Genomic DNA, 16,702 nt, shown 5'->3' with positions numbered 1-16,702 from the left:
TCCCCTCCACTCCTTCCCACCTCAAGTAGCTGCTCCAGAGATTCTGAGAGCAGGACTGAAGAGGCCACAGCTCTGCCCTTTTGTTTAGTGACATAGATGCATTATTAGGGGCTAGATTAAATAGGAGGTTGGGGTTGAGGATGCATACACCCATGCAAGTTTTCTTAGGGGAAGATAAGAAAATATGGTCTTTTGGGAGACTGAGGTTTTAAGGAAAGTATAAGACCCTTTTTCAAACCTTGACTCTGGCTTGTGACTTTGCATATTTAGTTGACTCAGCATAACACAGTACTTGGTTTGAGGACTAGAAGCATGAACAGCACTTAAGAAATTAGCTGTAAGAATGCAGAGCTCTGGCCACAGGGAAGATTCTCTGCCATCTGAAAGCGAGCATGAAAATGTTTAGTTCTCGGCTGCCACCACTGAAATTTTGCCCAGAGTCATCACTGGGGTTCAGACTCATTGTATGGCAAAAGTCTGACAAACTTGGGCGTGAGGGCACCAAACAATGCTGCCTCCATAGCTGAGCTGGGCACCTTTCCCTCTGCCTTTCCAATGCAACTTCCCAGCAAACTCATCAACTACATAGATGCACTGGAAGTGCTTGGAACCAAACAGTACCAGACAGCAATTAATTAAAAACAACTCTTCTGCCTAAAGAGCTGGGTATTACATTTGTTCTTCTTCTACACCTTTCCCCATCTGGGTGCAATGCAGAGGAAATCTGTGCCGCTGATCTGGGATTTCACAAACCAAGGGATTATGTGCCACAGATCCTGACAGGCCCCTGTACTCACAGCCTGGCAAACACCACAACTGTAATCTCCTCTCTGAGATAAAGTCCATCAATCTTATTCTTACACCAACCTCTCCCACTCTGCCCTTCAGGCAGAGCTCGAAGAAAAGCCCTTCTTGGGAAGGATGTTAAAATCTGCCCTTCCTTGGTACCCTCCTGTTTAACTTACTCTTTTGGCTGGCCTCCCATCAAAGTTGGGTCAACACATATCCATTTTGTCTGCTGAGCTGACTAGTTTTCAATAACAATTTCTCCTTCATTCTGTAACAGAGATCAATAGAACTGCCCCTCTCTCATGTTGGCTGAGATTCCAGGAATGTAATTTGCTTTTTATTGTTGCTACTGCTTTGTTTTGTTTCCATTTTTCTTTCTTTTTTTTTCTTTTTTTTTTTTCTTTTTGGCAAGGCACAGATCAATTTAGAAAGATGAAAATGACTTAGACTTTCACTCAAAGTAAAATCTGCACTTTATAATCCAGGATGTAATTTACAATTCTGTCATTAAACTCTGTTAATCCTATTATTATGAAGATAAATAATTACCCATAGCGAAGAAAGGGATTCCCAACAGAGTAGAATTATATTTTCCATCAGTAATGAAAAATATCCCTGCCGCAGTGACACTGGAAATACAGATAGTGAGCACTCCCAGGAGTCCCAGGAAAGGTTTGCTACGCAGGCAGTCCTTCATGGAGCTCGAGAGGGTAGCAGTCAGGAGAATCAGCATCAGGCTCACCAAAATCTTGCCCCTGGCCAAGAGACTGGTCTGGTGGAAGTCCTTCCAGAGGCTAAAGGATGCTAGTGAGTAGAGCTGCAGATCCTGGTGATCCAGCTGCATCTTGTGCATCAGTTTACAGAATTCGCTCTCCCACTTCTCCCCAATGAGGTCCTGGGTGACAGAGCCATACGTTTGGAGGTAGTAAGTGATTTGGATGGCTCTGGCTGATTTGACTCTCTGGTCCTTGCTGTTTGGCACTTCCATTACCCCTCCAAGCTGGTGGCCAATGAAACTGCTCCTTCCATCCTGGGAGAGAAAGCAGAAAAGATGAGCATGTGATTATTGTGTTTGTGACGTGGTGCAGAGATAAACTCTGTCTCCTCTCACAGACATGCCAAGAGCTCTGCTCAGACACCACTGCACTCAACAGGAGCCTTGCCATTCACCTCACTGGGCTTTGGGATCTGTCCCTGCTCCCTGCCACAACTCTGTCTTACTCATTAGAGGCTCATTTGCATTTCTGTGCTGCAGTTCAGTGACTGCTCAAATATTCATTGCAGTGTCAAGGATTCCCAGATACCCAGGACCAAAATGTTGCATGCAAGCTCCTCACCCCACAGGAGAGGATAAGCTTCCACATTTAACTGCTGGACAATGACAAATCTCCAATTACTACAAAAAGTTTGAGATGAAGAATAATTTCTGGACGATTTGTGATTTCTTGACACTTCAGAAATGATTTTTAGAAGTTGGAAATGTACAGAAAATGAATCCGGATTCCTCAGGATACAGACATCCACAAAGTTTAATAGCTATTCTTTCTCCAGAAGATATAACTAAAATTAGACTTTTTGAGTTGTTAATTTTAGATTTCATGGATTTATATCAGTGGCACAGAGAAAATAATCTACCTTAAACCTAAATTTAACCAGGATTTGTTTTTTTATACATTTCAAGAGTATAAACCTTACTCTGGTCTCACTTATTTTAGTAAATGCTAGAACATATAAAACTCCATGACAATCAGTAAAGGACACATCAAGTCCACTCAGCCTCTGCCTGTTAACCAGACCAGGCATTGCTTTTCTGTAAAGTTATCTGGCTCCATTTAAATATTTGGTTTGGGTTTTTTTTTCTTTTATTGTTGGAAGGATTTAATAAGAAAAGTCCTGTAAGAAAGGTCCTCTCTCTGTAGCCACTGGTTGCAGGATAATTGTATGTGCCCCTTCCAAGACAAGGGAATCCTGTGTTGGTTTAGAAGACCAAACCCAGTTGCAAACTGAGGAATAAGACTCAATGATAAAATTGTCCCGGCACAAGTAATCTCTTTTATCAAAAATTTTAAATCCAGAGATTGTGTTTTGTACACCAAATAATATTTTGCTTTCTCCCCAGCATAAATTATGTTTTCAAATTTATTCCTCTTGTATTTAATAAAAACATAAAATGATCAAGGCATTGATGCCTAAACTACCTTGCAGCAGTGTTATCTCATATGAGATAACATCCTTTGCCTAGGCATACTACTGGAATGAGCTGAAAGCTTGAATTTGGGAGAGGCTCTGCCCTCCACATGCACATATAGAAGCAGTCATCTGCAAAAGGCCAGAACCATTTGGGGGAGACACTTTAACATGTATTTCATCCAGCATTACCCATTTCTAGAAGCACCTGTGCTGCATGCAGGTCATTATCTGAAATTGCCAGACCTGCTCATAGCAATGATCCCCATCCTAAGGAAAAATCAGTGAAATGAGGTTTTATAAAATTTAGATGTCTTCCAGCATGTTGACTCATAGAGCAAAAAAATATCAGAAATTGGGAGACTATTTAAAATGTTTTATGTACTCACCTTGCCTTCAATCAGGTATGTAAAGGAGGTAATCCTCCCACTGAGTAATTTCTCCCTATGCCTACTTTCATGGCAGGAGCTCACACTGTTCCCAGCTTTGCCTGCCAGAGCCCAGGGAAAGTGACAAAGTGCTTTTCAGAAGTTCATTTTTTCCCCTATTCCCAGTTGTTATTCCCACCAAAAGAGTGGCTTCTGGCAAGGGTATCCTGGCACGAGCTGACACAAAAGGTGAACTGCAGTCCAGTGCCAGCTTCCCAAATCACCTGGAGCCTCATTGCAAATGTCACATAAGCAGAGACAGCTATCACAGAGGGACAGCTGCTGCTGTTCAGACTCCAAAAAATCCTCATCCCCAGCATTTAATGCTTGAATCCTGTTTGGATTTTTTATTTCTACTCTCTCTAAGGAGAGGTCACATCTAACACTCAAACGCTCACAAAAAGTGCATTTCCAAGCTGGTAATTAAGTCTTGAGCAATGCAGTCCTGGCTCACATTGGATGCAACTTTGCAGTTAAAAATCCCCACTTGGCACTGCTTTGAAATTTTGGAGAGAAATTTCCCATTTCCTCAGTGTCTGGGCAGAGCTGACATTCAGAGGCTTGCGGGAGCTGCAGGATTCTGTAGCAGCACAGCTCCCAGCCCAGGCAGAGCACTGTAATTCAGATTTCATTGATTCACTATGCAGCAGGTACGGCAAGGTTATGGGAAACTTTGTGATGACCATCTGCCTTCCCCTGCGAAGGGTGCAGCGAGTGATGGCCACATTTCAAAGGAGGCAGCAGAGCAGGCACAAATAAGTCATGTTCTGCCGTATCTCCTGTGAAACAGCAGATAACAGCTATTTTTTACACTGATGTACAATAGGGCACCCAGCTCGTATGTCAGCAAAACAGAGTAAGCTCTCAGATGGAATCGGGGAAATCACAGGCACCGAATGGCTGTGAGGATATTTTGTCTGTTCCCTCCTTCCTGGAGGCAGACTGTTTCCTATCTAAGCAAGGGTTTTGCCTTTGCTGCAGTTAAACATGAATGTGACACCACAGCACTTGGGAAAATGGGGCTTTTCTCTGACACAGCTCTTGGAGAATAACAGAATCATAGAACAGCTTGGTCTGGAAGGGACCTTAAAAATAATCTCTTTCCAAGTCCCCTGCCATGGGTAGGGACACCTTCCACTAGCCTAGATTGCTACAGACCCTGTCCAACCTGTCCTTGAGCAGGTCCAGGGTTGGGGCAGCCACAACTTCTCTGCAGTGGTTACAATTTTAGCGAGGAAAGCAGAAGAAATATGGGGGACAACAGCATTTTGTTCACCCCATTTTATGGATGACAACTGATGTGTAGGAAAATGGAGATCCAGGGCTGCTAACATGAATTTCAGCACCTCCCAGAGTCCAAGACAAGGACCTACCTGTTCTTGGAGTCTCATGGGATCTTCAGAGGAGTTATTCACTGCCCCAAGTTCTCTGTTGTCCTCCAGGACCAACAGAGTGAAAGAACAAGGCATGAAGGGCTAAATTCCTGAACTAAGCCTGGGCCTGGGAAACAAAATGTGCCCACAATGACTTGTGTAAGTGATGCCTGAAGAGCCAGGCAGGTTTTGAATAAGACTCCACATAGTTCTTCATTAAAAAAGGTGCTTTCTGCTAATTAGTGCCTCCTTCCTGGCATATGCCTACATGCTGCTATTTTTAAATTCATAACATATTTTGATGTTTCAGACTACAGACCCCTCACGCTTTTACTTACATCTGCTGCTACTCTTTGATACTATATACAGAAAAACAGACCCCCAAAATAAGTAATAATAATAATTATTGGTCATACATGATTTTATATCCACGTATCTACAACAGAAGATGCTAATTGATTTTAGCAAGGTCACTTGCATGGTTGGAACCTTGTTTCAAATTCCCAGGCTGTGTATATGTCCTTCTCTTTTTCAAATTTTTAAAAATATCTAATGAAGTCTTAACAGTGTCTGTTCTTCCAGATTCTCATGGCAGGTAGTTCTCTCCAGACCTGAGCATTTTTAAAGATGCAATGAAATATAGATCACCTGCTGGGGCATGTGATATTTCATCTAAAACAGGGGGCAAGCAAAGTTCTTTGCTTCAATGGACATTATTAAATTGTTTTTTGTGTTCTCCCTCCTCTTTTTCTAGTTGCCTCAAAGCCATTGGATATATTTAGGCTCTGAAAGGGAGAAAAATGGGAACTAAGATGACAGGCATGAACAGCTTCACCTTCCTTCCCCCAGCACGATGGACTTTGCCACCTGTGTCGATGCAGACCTGACCTTGCTTGTGGTTGAAAATCCAAACTCCTTGTTTTTTCAGCAGCAAGATTCACTAATTGTGAATGAATGGGTACAGAATAAACCCCTACTACGTTTTAGGCTGGAAACTTATCTGTAAATGATGCTTGGACTCTTAATTTCCTAAGAAGATATGTAAGTGGCATGGGAAGTTTGACTTACTCCAGAGCTGAGGGCCTCTCAGGTTAAAGGAAACCAGCTGCTCCTACTGAGCTAAATATCTTCTGCTAGTGATAATAGCAGTAGGCACAGATCCTCTCAGCATGCAGCCCAGAGGGACACTAGAAATACTCCCTCAGTACTAAAATTACCTGTGGCCTTTCTTTTTTTGTTTCCTTAATATTTTCAGTGCAGCTGCTGCAGGCCCAGCTCCCGCTGGGGGTTCTGTGTGGTCACTGCAGCACCAGCCCTTGGCAGGGCCTTGCCCTGCTGGGGGTTTTCTTTATCCAAAATCACTCTAAGTCAGGAAGAAAGGGGCTGTAGTCAGTGCAGAGAATGGCAGGGAGGGTCAGCTGTGGGTTTTGGCACTGAGGGATGGGGATTAGTGGTGGGCCTGGCAGTCGCAACTCAATGGCTGGACTTGGTGATCTTAGAGGTCTTTTTGAATATAAATTATTCCATCATTCATCTCTGCTCCGAATGGCATCAGCCTCCTCTGGCTTTCCTCTCACAGGAAAAAGGGAGGGTTTGAGCTATTTTTGAGAGGACATGGCTTCTACCTCCTTAGCACCTTGCTCTGCAGAGGTTGGGCTGGTGAGGATTTTAAAACCCTTTTCAGACCCCTGGCAACGAGGAAAGGAGCCCTTGCTCCCTACTGCTTGATCACTCTCATTCAAGTACGCCTACAGGACCTTAGCCAGCAAACTTATCTCTATTTTTATTTTTGGTTAACTGTTTCCTTTCATCAGCTGGAGTGATAGATCATTATCAAGCTACATTATAGAAATGCTAGGATAAAGCATGCCATCCTGCTTGCATGCTATTTTATCTTAAAAGCTTTAAGTGTTCGACAGAGGGCAACCAGGAATGTCTGCTGAAATACATTGTGTGATAAACATCCTAATGAAATCAATGCAGTTGTTTCTCCCTCTGATAAGGACATTCCTACTCTACTGTAGGTCACAGAAAGTCTTATGCTAAAAACCACAGAAGTCAAGATGAAGCAAATTGCTTTTCAGCCAGCTGCCAGTTTTCAAGGTAAAAAAAGTAATAAAAAAATTAAATCCCCTTTCATTTAGGGTTTAACATATTGGGCTGCTCATGCTCCTTTCAGCCTCACTGTAAAACTTCGGAGGAAGATTTTTTTTCTCTTCAATCAGACGGATTTTTCTGTCCCTGTCCTTAGTACAGTTATGAATGGAGTCCTTGTACCAGCCGATCCCTGTTACACAGCCACCCATACCAAAAATTCTTGCAGCATTCCTTCCCAGAGCAAAGCACATAATGCTGATTCATGTCAGCATTTTCCCACATGTTTTTATATAGCAGTTTTCCTGCCCTTGCAGCTGTGTAGGTGCTCCTGCACTGTTTGCTGTGCAGCTGTTCTGTAGGGATGAAGGATGGAGGGAACATCCAGAGCAGGTGAACACTGAGGGCAGCACATTTGAGGTAGAGCTGCACCTTGTCTGGCTGGGAACAGGGACAGAGCCATGGCCTAGGGATCTGTTCACACACCAAAAATGAATTGTATGAAAGTGGCCATGAGAAGTTATCCAGGAAATAATTGTCTAACTCTCTGCTGCAATAAAGAAGAATTAATTTATTTCTGGCTACCCAGCAATGATGAAGCTCAGCTCACCAGATGGCCAAGAAAATTTGGTTTATAGTCATTGTGAAGAGTCAGGCAGATCTAAAGGATGATCTGCTCCATCCTGGGGTACAGGTCAGAAGCAGATTTGTTCTCCGCAGCTGCCTGTCTCTCTCCCCTTATAGCAGAGGCATAAGATTACTTGAGACTTGACCCCAGATTTTATTATGCTAAAAATTGCCTGACCTGCCTTGTCATTCCTGGCTCACACCAGCCCCTTCACAGACGTGCCCTGCTGGTTAACAAACCCACAGACCTTCAGCCACTTCCAAGGGAAATCATGGGTTTCTAGGGTGATTTTTAAGTGAAAGAGAGAAGTACACAGAGCACCCAAAAGGGATCTAGAAACATCTGACACCTCTTTCTAATGACTCTGGGGCTGTACCCCTACCCTTAACAGCTTTTCGTTTCTAGTTTTTGATAAAAGAAGCAAGAACAGATGAAAATTGTTCCAAGAGACATATATTGTAGTATTAATAGCAGAGAATAAGAGAAATGTCCCTAGAAGTAAATCAAATTCATAAGGGTGCAATAGCAAAGTGTGACTGCTGTTAGAGAGCTTTTCTCTTTGGAGGAGCTTCTGGCAGTGCACAGGCTGTTTCTGAATGGTGCTCCTCACTTTGTACCTTCAGTGTCACCCTGTCAGGTTTTCTGAGAATTATAGTGTGGTCAGGTTTGGAAGCGACCCTTGAAGGTCACCTGGTCCAACCCCCTGCAAAGAGCAGGAACATCACCTAGATCAGGTTGCTCAGCCACGTCCAACCTGGACATGAATGTTTCCAGGGATCGGGCGTCCACCATCTCTTTGGACAAGCTGTCCCTGTGTCCCGTCACCCTCAATGGGCATCTCTGTCAAGGCAAGGGAAGGACAGAAGAGAAGGAAAAAAGGCTCTAACTTCACCTTCTGCTTCCCTTGCACATCCCTCTCGGAAGAAAATACAAGATAAGCTCTCTCCCTCCTACACCAGCTTCACTCCACTTCCCTCCTAGACTATATTTCATCTTTATATCCTTTGCAACCCCCCTTCATTCTTTGTCTTGTCTTCAAGCTCTTTGTTGCTCAGCTGATCCCTTCACTCACAAGGTCAGATTCCCATTCAGTCTATCTCAGATCCCATCCCAGTTCCTTTTGGAAAAGAGGAATAGATTAAGTGCCCAGCAGAGCTTTATCCCCAGCTGTCCTGAACAGCACCCATGCACCCAAGGACACAGTGGTGTCCTTGAGGCTGATGAGCAATACCCACGTGGGCTGTGATCTTTCATCTCCCTAGGTGGGAAGGGTGCTGGAAGATGGGGGGGTCATAGACAGCACAAAGAGAACTGCAGGAACTGGGGGATAATTTTGGCCTACAGCTGGTGACTCTGCCTTTTTCTTCTCTGCCCTCCATCAGGAACAGGACACAGGCACAGCAGTGAAACAGCTTTGGCACGGACTGTTCAGGCAGGTGAGCTGGTGTCAGCACCCCAGTCCCACGAGATGGGTGCAGGGGTGAAGGGCACAGCTTTCTTTGGATGCCCAGCAGCCTGGGGATGCTGGAATGGCTCGCTCAGGAGGAAGGTGTGTGACTCAGAAAGGTTGGTAGGTGACACAAGTTCACCTTTCACAGGAGATCTGTGTCAGCAGGACCTCTGAAGTCGTAGGTTACCCTGGGTGTGCAAACCTACCAGGTCAGGTATTAAAACATGATTGTCCTCTTGTTTCCAGCAGGCACAGAGCTCCTGCTCCCCCCTCACCATTCATTGACCTTGGAGTTTGTGCTTTTCACTGCCCAGGATCACAAGCCCTCAAGGCAGAACCTGGGGACCAGCCTCTGCTTTTCACAGCCTGTCCCTGCCTGTGGAGGAATCACAGAGCAAAGATATGGCTGCATCTGGCCCCTAAATCCTTCAGGATGAAGTATGATGATGAAAGTAGCCAGTGCAGAACAGAACTTTTGCAAGGAGATGCCAGGTGGGGTAAATCCAAGCTCCTGTATTGCTTGGTAGATATGTGACTCTCCACCTATGCAAACTGAGAAAACATTCAAGCCCCTGCCAGTTGCTAAGGCATGAAAACTGCCCAGATACAATTAAAAAAAAGAAAAAGGTGCTGGTCTCTGTGGTCTTGCCCACAGCTACTCTTCATCCCAAAGGATTTTGTTTGTGCCAAGGAGAAACACAGGAATGAATCATTGACAGCAATGCCTCAAGGGAATTGCATAAAGCACCAATATTTGGATATACACAGTTAACACTGTATATAAACACTCTCACTGACATATGCAGGAATGTGTCTGGAGAATGCATTTACTGTCTCTCATGTTTGGCAGTCTCTATGAATCTATATCATGAGTACTTTTAATCAATGAATACTCTATATTAATTCTGATTTCCTCCACAGCTTTAGTGCAATATTAAAAATGTTCAAAGGAAAGGAAGAAAACTGCAACGAGTGTTAAAAAAATAAGTCTTTTTTTCAGTGCAGACCAGTGGTCCATCTAGCCCAATTTTCACTCTCTGTCCATTTCTAAACTATGGTGCACCAAGACAGTGTCTTCCATGACACAGATGAAAGATGCCTTTGGGAGTCTCAGAGTATTGTTGATTTTCCAGCTCTTCAACAAAAAAAGGAATGAAATGAGCTGGTTGGGAAGAGGAGGAAGAATAGAACTGTTCATTTTTTGAAATAGATAAATCATTCTCACAAATGCAGTGATTTGAATTATATTAGCAACAAAAAGTAAGTGAATGAATGAATTAAAGCTATCTTTGTACCCCAGTGAAATTCAACAGTTTTGTTATCTCAAGAGGGTCTTGCATTTCTCCAAGTGGAGTAAACAGGACAACATTTGACCAAAATTCTTTCTATCTCTTGGGAATATTTAATCTTAAGATTTCTTGAGGTCCATGGACCTATAGGTTAAACAAGATCCTAATTACTAAATAAAAAAAGACAGCAGAATACACCAGAAATATAGAAAGCCCTCTTTCTTGTCTTCTTTCCATATCAGCAAAAGCAGAAGACATAAAACTGCTTGAAAAACTTCATCCCATACTGCATAAACCCAAGCTAAAGAGATTTTGGGGGATGAGAATGGGATCCAGTGACTGTCCCTGACAGGAGATTCTAAAGAGAGGATAGAGATTTTCACTGACATATTTGTGGGCCCTCTTGCTTTGTGCGCATCCCACTGTGTGCCTCTTCTAATTGCTTTCCTTACACCACTTGAAGTCCAATACACAGAAGAAATAGGAAGGAAATCTGCCAGAAAGTGAAAGGGATTGGATTTGCCTGGTTTTATTACTTCATTTAAAGGAAATGTTAAAAAACAAACAGCAGAGAATAAAAAAGTGAGCAGTAAAGCAGATCCATAGGAATCATTTAAGATTTTATAATCTGAAGTTTCAATAATGACACAGAAAATGGTGCTTTTTTCTTTTTAAATTATGTTTTATGTTGGCAAACATCTCTTTAATTTTATCTGTCTCTGCTCATCCTCTTGTCTCCAGGGATCAGCAGCCAAAGTACTGAAGCACTGCAAAAATGTTCTATCAAAGGCAGGAAGAAAAGAGGTAACTGAGAATCAGACAGAGGCAAGTGTGATGTGGTAAGATTTTGAGGCTAGAATGGTTTTGATGTTAATTTACAGGTAGCTGGATTAGCTAAGCCCAGCCTTTGAATACAAGATGCTGCTGTGCTCTTATCCAAGTCCTAGCAGGGACTTCTACTCTCACAATGCTCAGCAAGATATAACAAGGCACTGCACAAAGCAGATACAGTTGAGGACACTTAACACTTCTAGCTCAAAATTCCTCTTTTCTAAGAGATAATTAATCAGTTTCCCCTCTTTTTTATTATTCTCAAATTTGGCATTGTGCAGCAATTTCTCTACCATGAAGCATCCCTCCCTTCTCTCCAGCACACACTGGGTTTTAATGAGTTTGGCCATTTGTTAGCTGGAGAGAGCCAAAAAAATGTCTACTTTCAGATACTTTCCTTTTTTATTCTTTTTTCCTTTTTTTTCATGGTGCTGGACGAGGATCTGGAAAGGGGAAATGGGAATGAGGCATTTAAGTAGGTCTATGTTTATGCATTAAAATCTAACTAAAGCTGGGGTTCTGCTAACTCCCACCCAGGGTACTTTTGAATTCAGTACATTCATAGAGATTTTTGACACCCACATTTGAACATCAGCAGGTAGCTTTTATATTTTTAAATTCTATCTCAAGATCACCTTGGAATGTGTTCCCTTCCTGGTAAAATCTTGTGTTCTTAGTAGCCCATAGAGATGAAGGTGTTGTCATGTGCTATCCTCTCACAGGCCTTCTTTAGTTCTTATCCCAGTTAAAAAAGGAAAACCCATGGCATCACGGCATGGAATGCCACATCATGCCATGGCATCAATGTGGAGTTGTTCAAAAACATGCAGATGTTGTGTCTGGGGACATGTAGTGGTGGACGTGGCAGTGTTGGTTAATTGTTGGACTTGATGTTCTTTCCAACCTAAATAATTCTATGATTCTCCACTTTGGGCTTCCCATTGGCTCTCCTCACTGCAGAGCTCTTACACTGGAAGTTCACTCATACTAGGAGGGTTGGATTTTTGTATTTTCTCAGTCATACTCTGTGGGAGAGGGTGTCTTGCACCGTCTCAGCACAGGGCACATTGCAGTGATATACCGGTGTTACACAACCGCGTGAGACAATCAGGAAATTTTATATCATCTCAAACCCTTCACCTAGAGATTACAGGGGGTGCCACTGAACAAGGTCTGCATGCCTGGAAAATTATCTCAAAGCAGCCTCTATGCTGTGGAGGGCTGGGATGACACAAAGAAAGTCCAGTAGATGCTGAGGTGTCAGTTCAGACCATAATTATTGGTCACCAGTGAGGTTCTGGCAGGGCCCAGGACCCTGCTGTGCAAGCACACAGCTGGAGAAGCTGCCCATGCTCCATAAATCCTCCCATTCTGGTGCTGGACTTGCTTTAGTAGCTGTATTTCTCAGTGTGAACTGGTGATGCTGCCAAAGGAGAGGTCCCTTTCCTCTCTGTCCTAAGTTGCATCTCCTCTCTGCCAAGCTTGGGAGCAGCTGCTCATGTGGTGTGTGGTGAAATGGATTGGAGAAATAATCCAGGTTTATGCAAACTGAACAGGACGGGAAAAAGAAAAAGAAAAAAAGGAAAAACAAAGCTTTAATCCCCTCATCCCCTCCTTGCTGCCATCTGGCAGAAGGTTTCTTTCATTTTCTCTGCTCAGACGCCCCAGTCTGGTGGTGATATCAGCCGTGCCACACCTGGAGGTGGCTGTATTTCGCAGCTGAGTATTTATCCTTTCTCTGGATACACAATCCTTATTATCTTCAAGGAGAATTTGTGATTTGTATGTGCCTCTTCAGCCAGAACAAAGCATGAGAAGCCACAATTGAGGCTCTGAGATCCTGAGCCAGGCTGTCTAACCAAGGCACCAGGTTGGGAATGTCAGGACTACTGTGAAAATGTCAGGACTACTTCACTGGCTGCTACAGGAAAACAGGGCACCTCTGGAGGGCAATTTTTATCTTAAATGGACTGATTCTCATTCTTAGGGATTTTAGTCCTCCTAAAGCCTACAATGCCCCAAAGCCAAGTTTATGTACCTTCATAAAATGCTTGAAGTTAGGTTATGTGTGTTCCTAGGTGTATAAATTAATGTAGTGCTGCTGTTACGAATGAGCTCAAGATACAAAGTGAGATTAATATTTAAGCACTTCTGGAGAAATGCAGAAATTATCTGTAAATAATATTAGTATTAACAACCATCTTTTCAACTTATTTCAGATGTTTTCTTACAACACATCAAAGCTTTTCTCCCCAAAGATACATTTTACAATTACTGTAATGCCATAGGTGTTAAAAAACAAAAAAGATTTTTCAAAATCATCTGCTGTACAAAGTGATTTTTCAATTTTATATTAGTATAGTCTATTTGGAAAGGTTTTGGTTCTGGCAGAACAGGAAAGATTGGACTTTTAATTCTAAAGCAAAAATGTTGCAGATGGTGGGACCTTGTGGTTTCTAGCCACCTTCGTATTTCAAGCAAATATTTAGGGAAAATTCTGATAGTGTAAGCCAAAAAGTAATCAGATGGTAAAGCACTTCCAGATGATGGAATTTCAGCATTTGTCTTCTGAGCACACTGCAAAATCTCTGTCTCCCTACTGCAATAAACAGCCAATATCTGGCAATCTATTTTGGATGAGGATGGCATTTAATTCCAGTTCCTTCAGTGGGACCTAATTCCTTATTCAGATTAATGTATTTTAGTTCTTTTGCAACTGTCTAATAATAATTTCCAAAAAGAGTTTTTCAAAGCCCTGCCAGAGATTTGGAGTGAGAAAAAGTTGCAATGGACTTGAGAAGGAGCCTGGATTTTCCCTGTGAAATTATTCTGGTGGGTTTTTTTTTCATGTCAGCGCAAACACAGATTATTCCCTAGGATTTTTGGAAAATCTTCATCTGACATGAGCCTCTTCTGTTAAGATCTCTAGATTTAGCATATCCTCATACTTACAGAAATTTCATGGAACTTTTTTTTTGGGTGATTTGAAATAAAAGTATAGTGGTATTCATTCACCTCACCTAATTTGCACCATCTGAAACATTAATGCATAATATGAATATTATTTCTCTGGTCCATAATGTCTTTGAATGGTGAGTTTCTCCTGTCCTAATGTAGATGTTTAGAAAAACGGAAATTAATTGCTCCTGCAGATTCACCCTTCTATCCTCTAGTTGCACATTGGGCTCACTTTAGATTAGATGCTGAATGGGAAAGGGCTCATATTAGAGGAAACAGATGTGTTGCTATCGTGGCTCCCTGCATAAGCACCCACAAATTATCACAGACCCTCATTGGAAGGGTCCCAGCCTTACTCTGAAGACTAGACCAGGTGCCATACACTGCAGCAAAGGCCCTGATATTGTGGACAAAAAGAGAAGAAGAAATGGCCTGACCCCACAATTCTTTTCACAAACATCAAGCCATTTCCTAGACAATCATTCCGCAATAATGTTCAAGTTGGACAAGAAATAAGATATGATCCAGCTGAATATTTCATAACTATCCTGTTCAACTAAGTTTTAGGACTGTCTGCTACCATAATTTTCCCCTGGCACAACCAGAATACAATTAAGAAATTACAAAATTCAACAGGGACAAAATGGAGCCAGTTTGTGACGTTAGGGGTATGAGGATTTTCAAATTTGAAGTGCTGGGGAACAATCAAACAATGCACAACACGGCAAAAGGACTTTTACAAATCATCCAAATCCAAATCAAATCACCCATCAAAAATCCACAGTCAGCACAAAACTCCAGAAGAGGACTTGTTTCATTCTAGAAAGGAACAAAACAAAAGGAACAAAGAGAAGCAAAATTCCATCAAGGCTTCCCTGACAATTTCACACATCCTCTGCAGCCTCCAAAGCACTGTTCAAGCTCTACACAGGGAGCTGTGTGTGTCCTGCTGAGCCTGATCTGCAAGAAGGTGAAGGAGGAAGGAGAACATAGAGTACTGAAATGTCCCTACTTGCAAAGCAGTGTCAGAGTCAGAAGTAAAAGTGCCTTTCCTCTGGGGGCTGCAGAACTCCAACTTCAACATCAACTTTGTCTTTGACCTTGGTCATGTCATTTAAGGACTTCACCTTCACTTTGAGATTGGCAGAACTCAGTTAACAGGAATCAGTTCCAAGGGAGGACCCTATATTGCCCTTTAGGCAGTGGAATGCAAAGAAAGCTCTTCAGAAAACGTTATTATTTTCTGCTCAGTTTTCTAACTGCTCTGGATCTGTCTGTGTAAATTCTGTGACTCAGCTGCTGCTGACATGTCCTCCTTGCTTAATATTATCTGTGAACTTCACTCCTGTGCAATTCAATTCCATTTCCTGATAATTAATAGAGATGTTAGATGAGACCAGACCTAACACAAATTCTCCAGATACCCTGCAAGATACCTTCCATAAACTTGTTACATTATCATTTATCATGATTCCTCGTTTACAATCTTTCAGCCAGTTTCCAACTCACATGACTGATTTCCCATCCAAGCCAATCTGAATTAATTTCTCTATTAGGGTTTCTTCATAATCTTGCACAGGCCAGGGAATGGGTTAGACTGACCTTATAAACCTTTTATGTGTTTGACCTCTTGATGTTACATGGAAGAGTCTCATAAAACTCCAACAGCTCTGAATTTCTCCAGCAGCACCACAGCCCTCCTTTATGATGGGAAAAATCAATGTGAAGGAGAAGTCACAGCAGAATATGAATTATTGAATGCATAGCCCTGCACCAAAACCACCATCCCACACCCCAAACTGCTCCTTTACCAAACATCTGGAATGTTGTCCTTTGTGTTTGCTGTATCCCCATGGAGGAGGCTGTAGGAAAAGCCAATTCAAATAGTTTAGGTGTGAACCTGGGTTTTTTGAGCTTCATCCTGGGCTATTCCCTATCCTGGTTATCTTTCTTTAGCTGCTCTAAAGGAAATGAAAAAACATCCCATTCTGCCTTATTTTTCTCTGTTATTTTTACTATTTTAAAATGTAATCAGGTTTCCACAACAAAAGTATCAGAATAGCTCCTAAAGGAGCTTTGTTCAGATCTGTTAAGTAGTGACAAATGATCTGTTTTAACTTGCCTTTTGAGGTGAATGCTGTGATGAAAAAACCATGGATCATATGCAATTACAGCATTTGACATTTATATGAGACAAATTTCCCTTCAAGGATGTCCTCCTTCTCCCACTTCCAAAATCTGATAATTAAGGCAAGAAGATGGTAAAAGTTGTAAGGATACAGGCTTTATTCTTTTAGGAGTTTAAAAAAAAAGCCACCCTTTTCTTTAAAATTGAATTCTCAAGACCAAAAATGAAATGCCTTATGAGACCAGGGGAGCTCTTAAGCTTGTCAAGCTTGTGAAATTTATTTTAGGGTATATACCTAAAGCCTAATGCTTGTGCTAATCTTGAAGCCTGAGGATAGAAAAGAGCGGAGAGACATTTATAAATCTTCGGAAATGTTCGTATTTCTCTGTGGGTGTCCCAAATTTCTATGCCATTTACAATGACAAATCTGTTGTGCACCAACTGGGTGACCAGTGTTTTCTACATGCAGTTGGGAAATCAGTAATGGACAGGAAAATTAAGGTTAGTTAACAAAGAAACGCCACTGTAAGAATATTTATTACCACAC

The 16,702-nt window shown here is 42.2% G+C and overlaps 1 protein-coding gene across 3 annotated transcripts in view; it reads right to left on the bottom strand.

The window, feature by feature from the left end:
* Positions 1 to 16,702, bottom strand: part of PTCHD4 (patched domain containing 4) — an 81,328-nt gene that overhangs the window by 54,537 nt on the left and 10,089 nt on the right. For all 3 annotated transcript variants that reach the window (XM_031066683.1, XM_005418406.1, XM_005418405.2), the window contains exon 2: positions 1,339 to 1,819. In XM_031066683.1, the coding sequence (XP_030922543.1) occupies positions 1,339 to 1,819 (481 nt within the window). The remainder of the gene's footprint in view (positions 1 to 1,338; positions 1,820 to 16,702) is intronic.

The sequence above is a fragment of the Geospiza fortis genome, unplaced genomic scaffold, assembly GCF_000277835.1.
Source record: "Geospiza fortis unplaced genomic scaffold, GeoFor_1.0 scaffold98, whole genome shotgun sequence".
NCBI classification, from domain to species: Eukaryota; Metazoa; Chordata; class Aves; order Passeriformes; family Thraupidae; genus Geospiza; species Geospiza fortis.
Note: the sequence above shows the minus strand (reverse complement) of the source record. Positions and strands in the feature narration are given on the sequence as shown.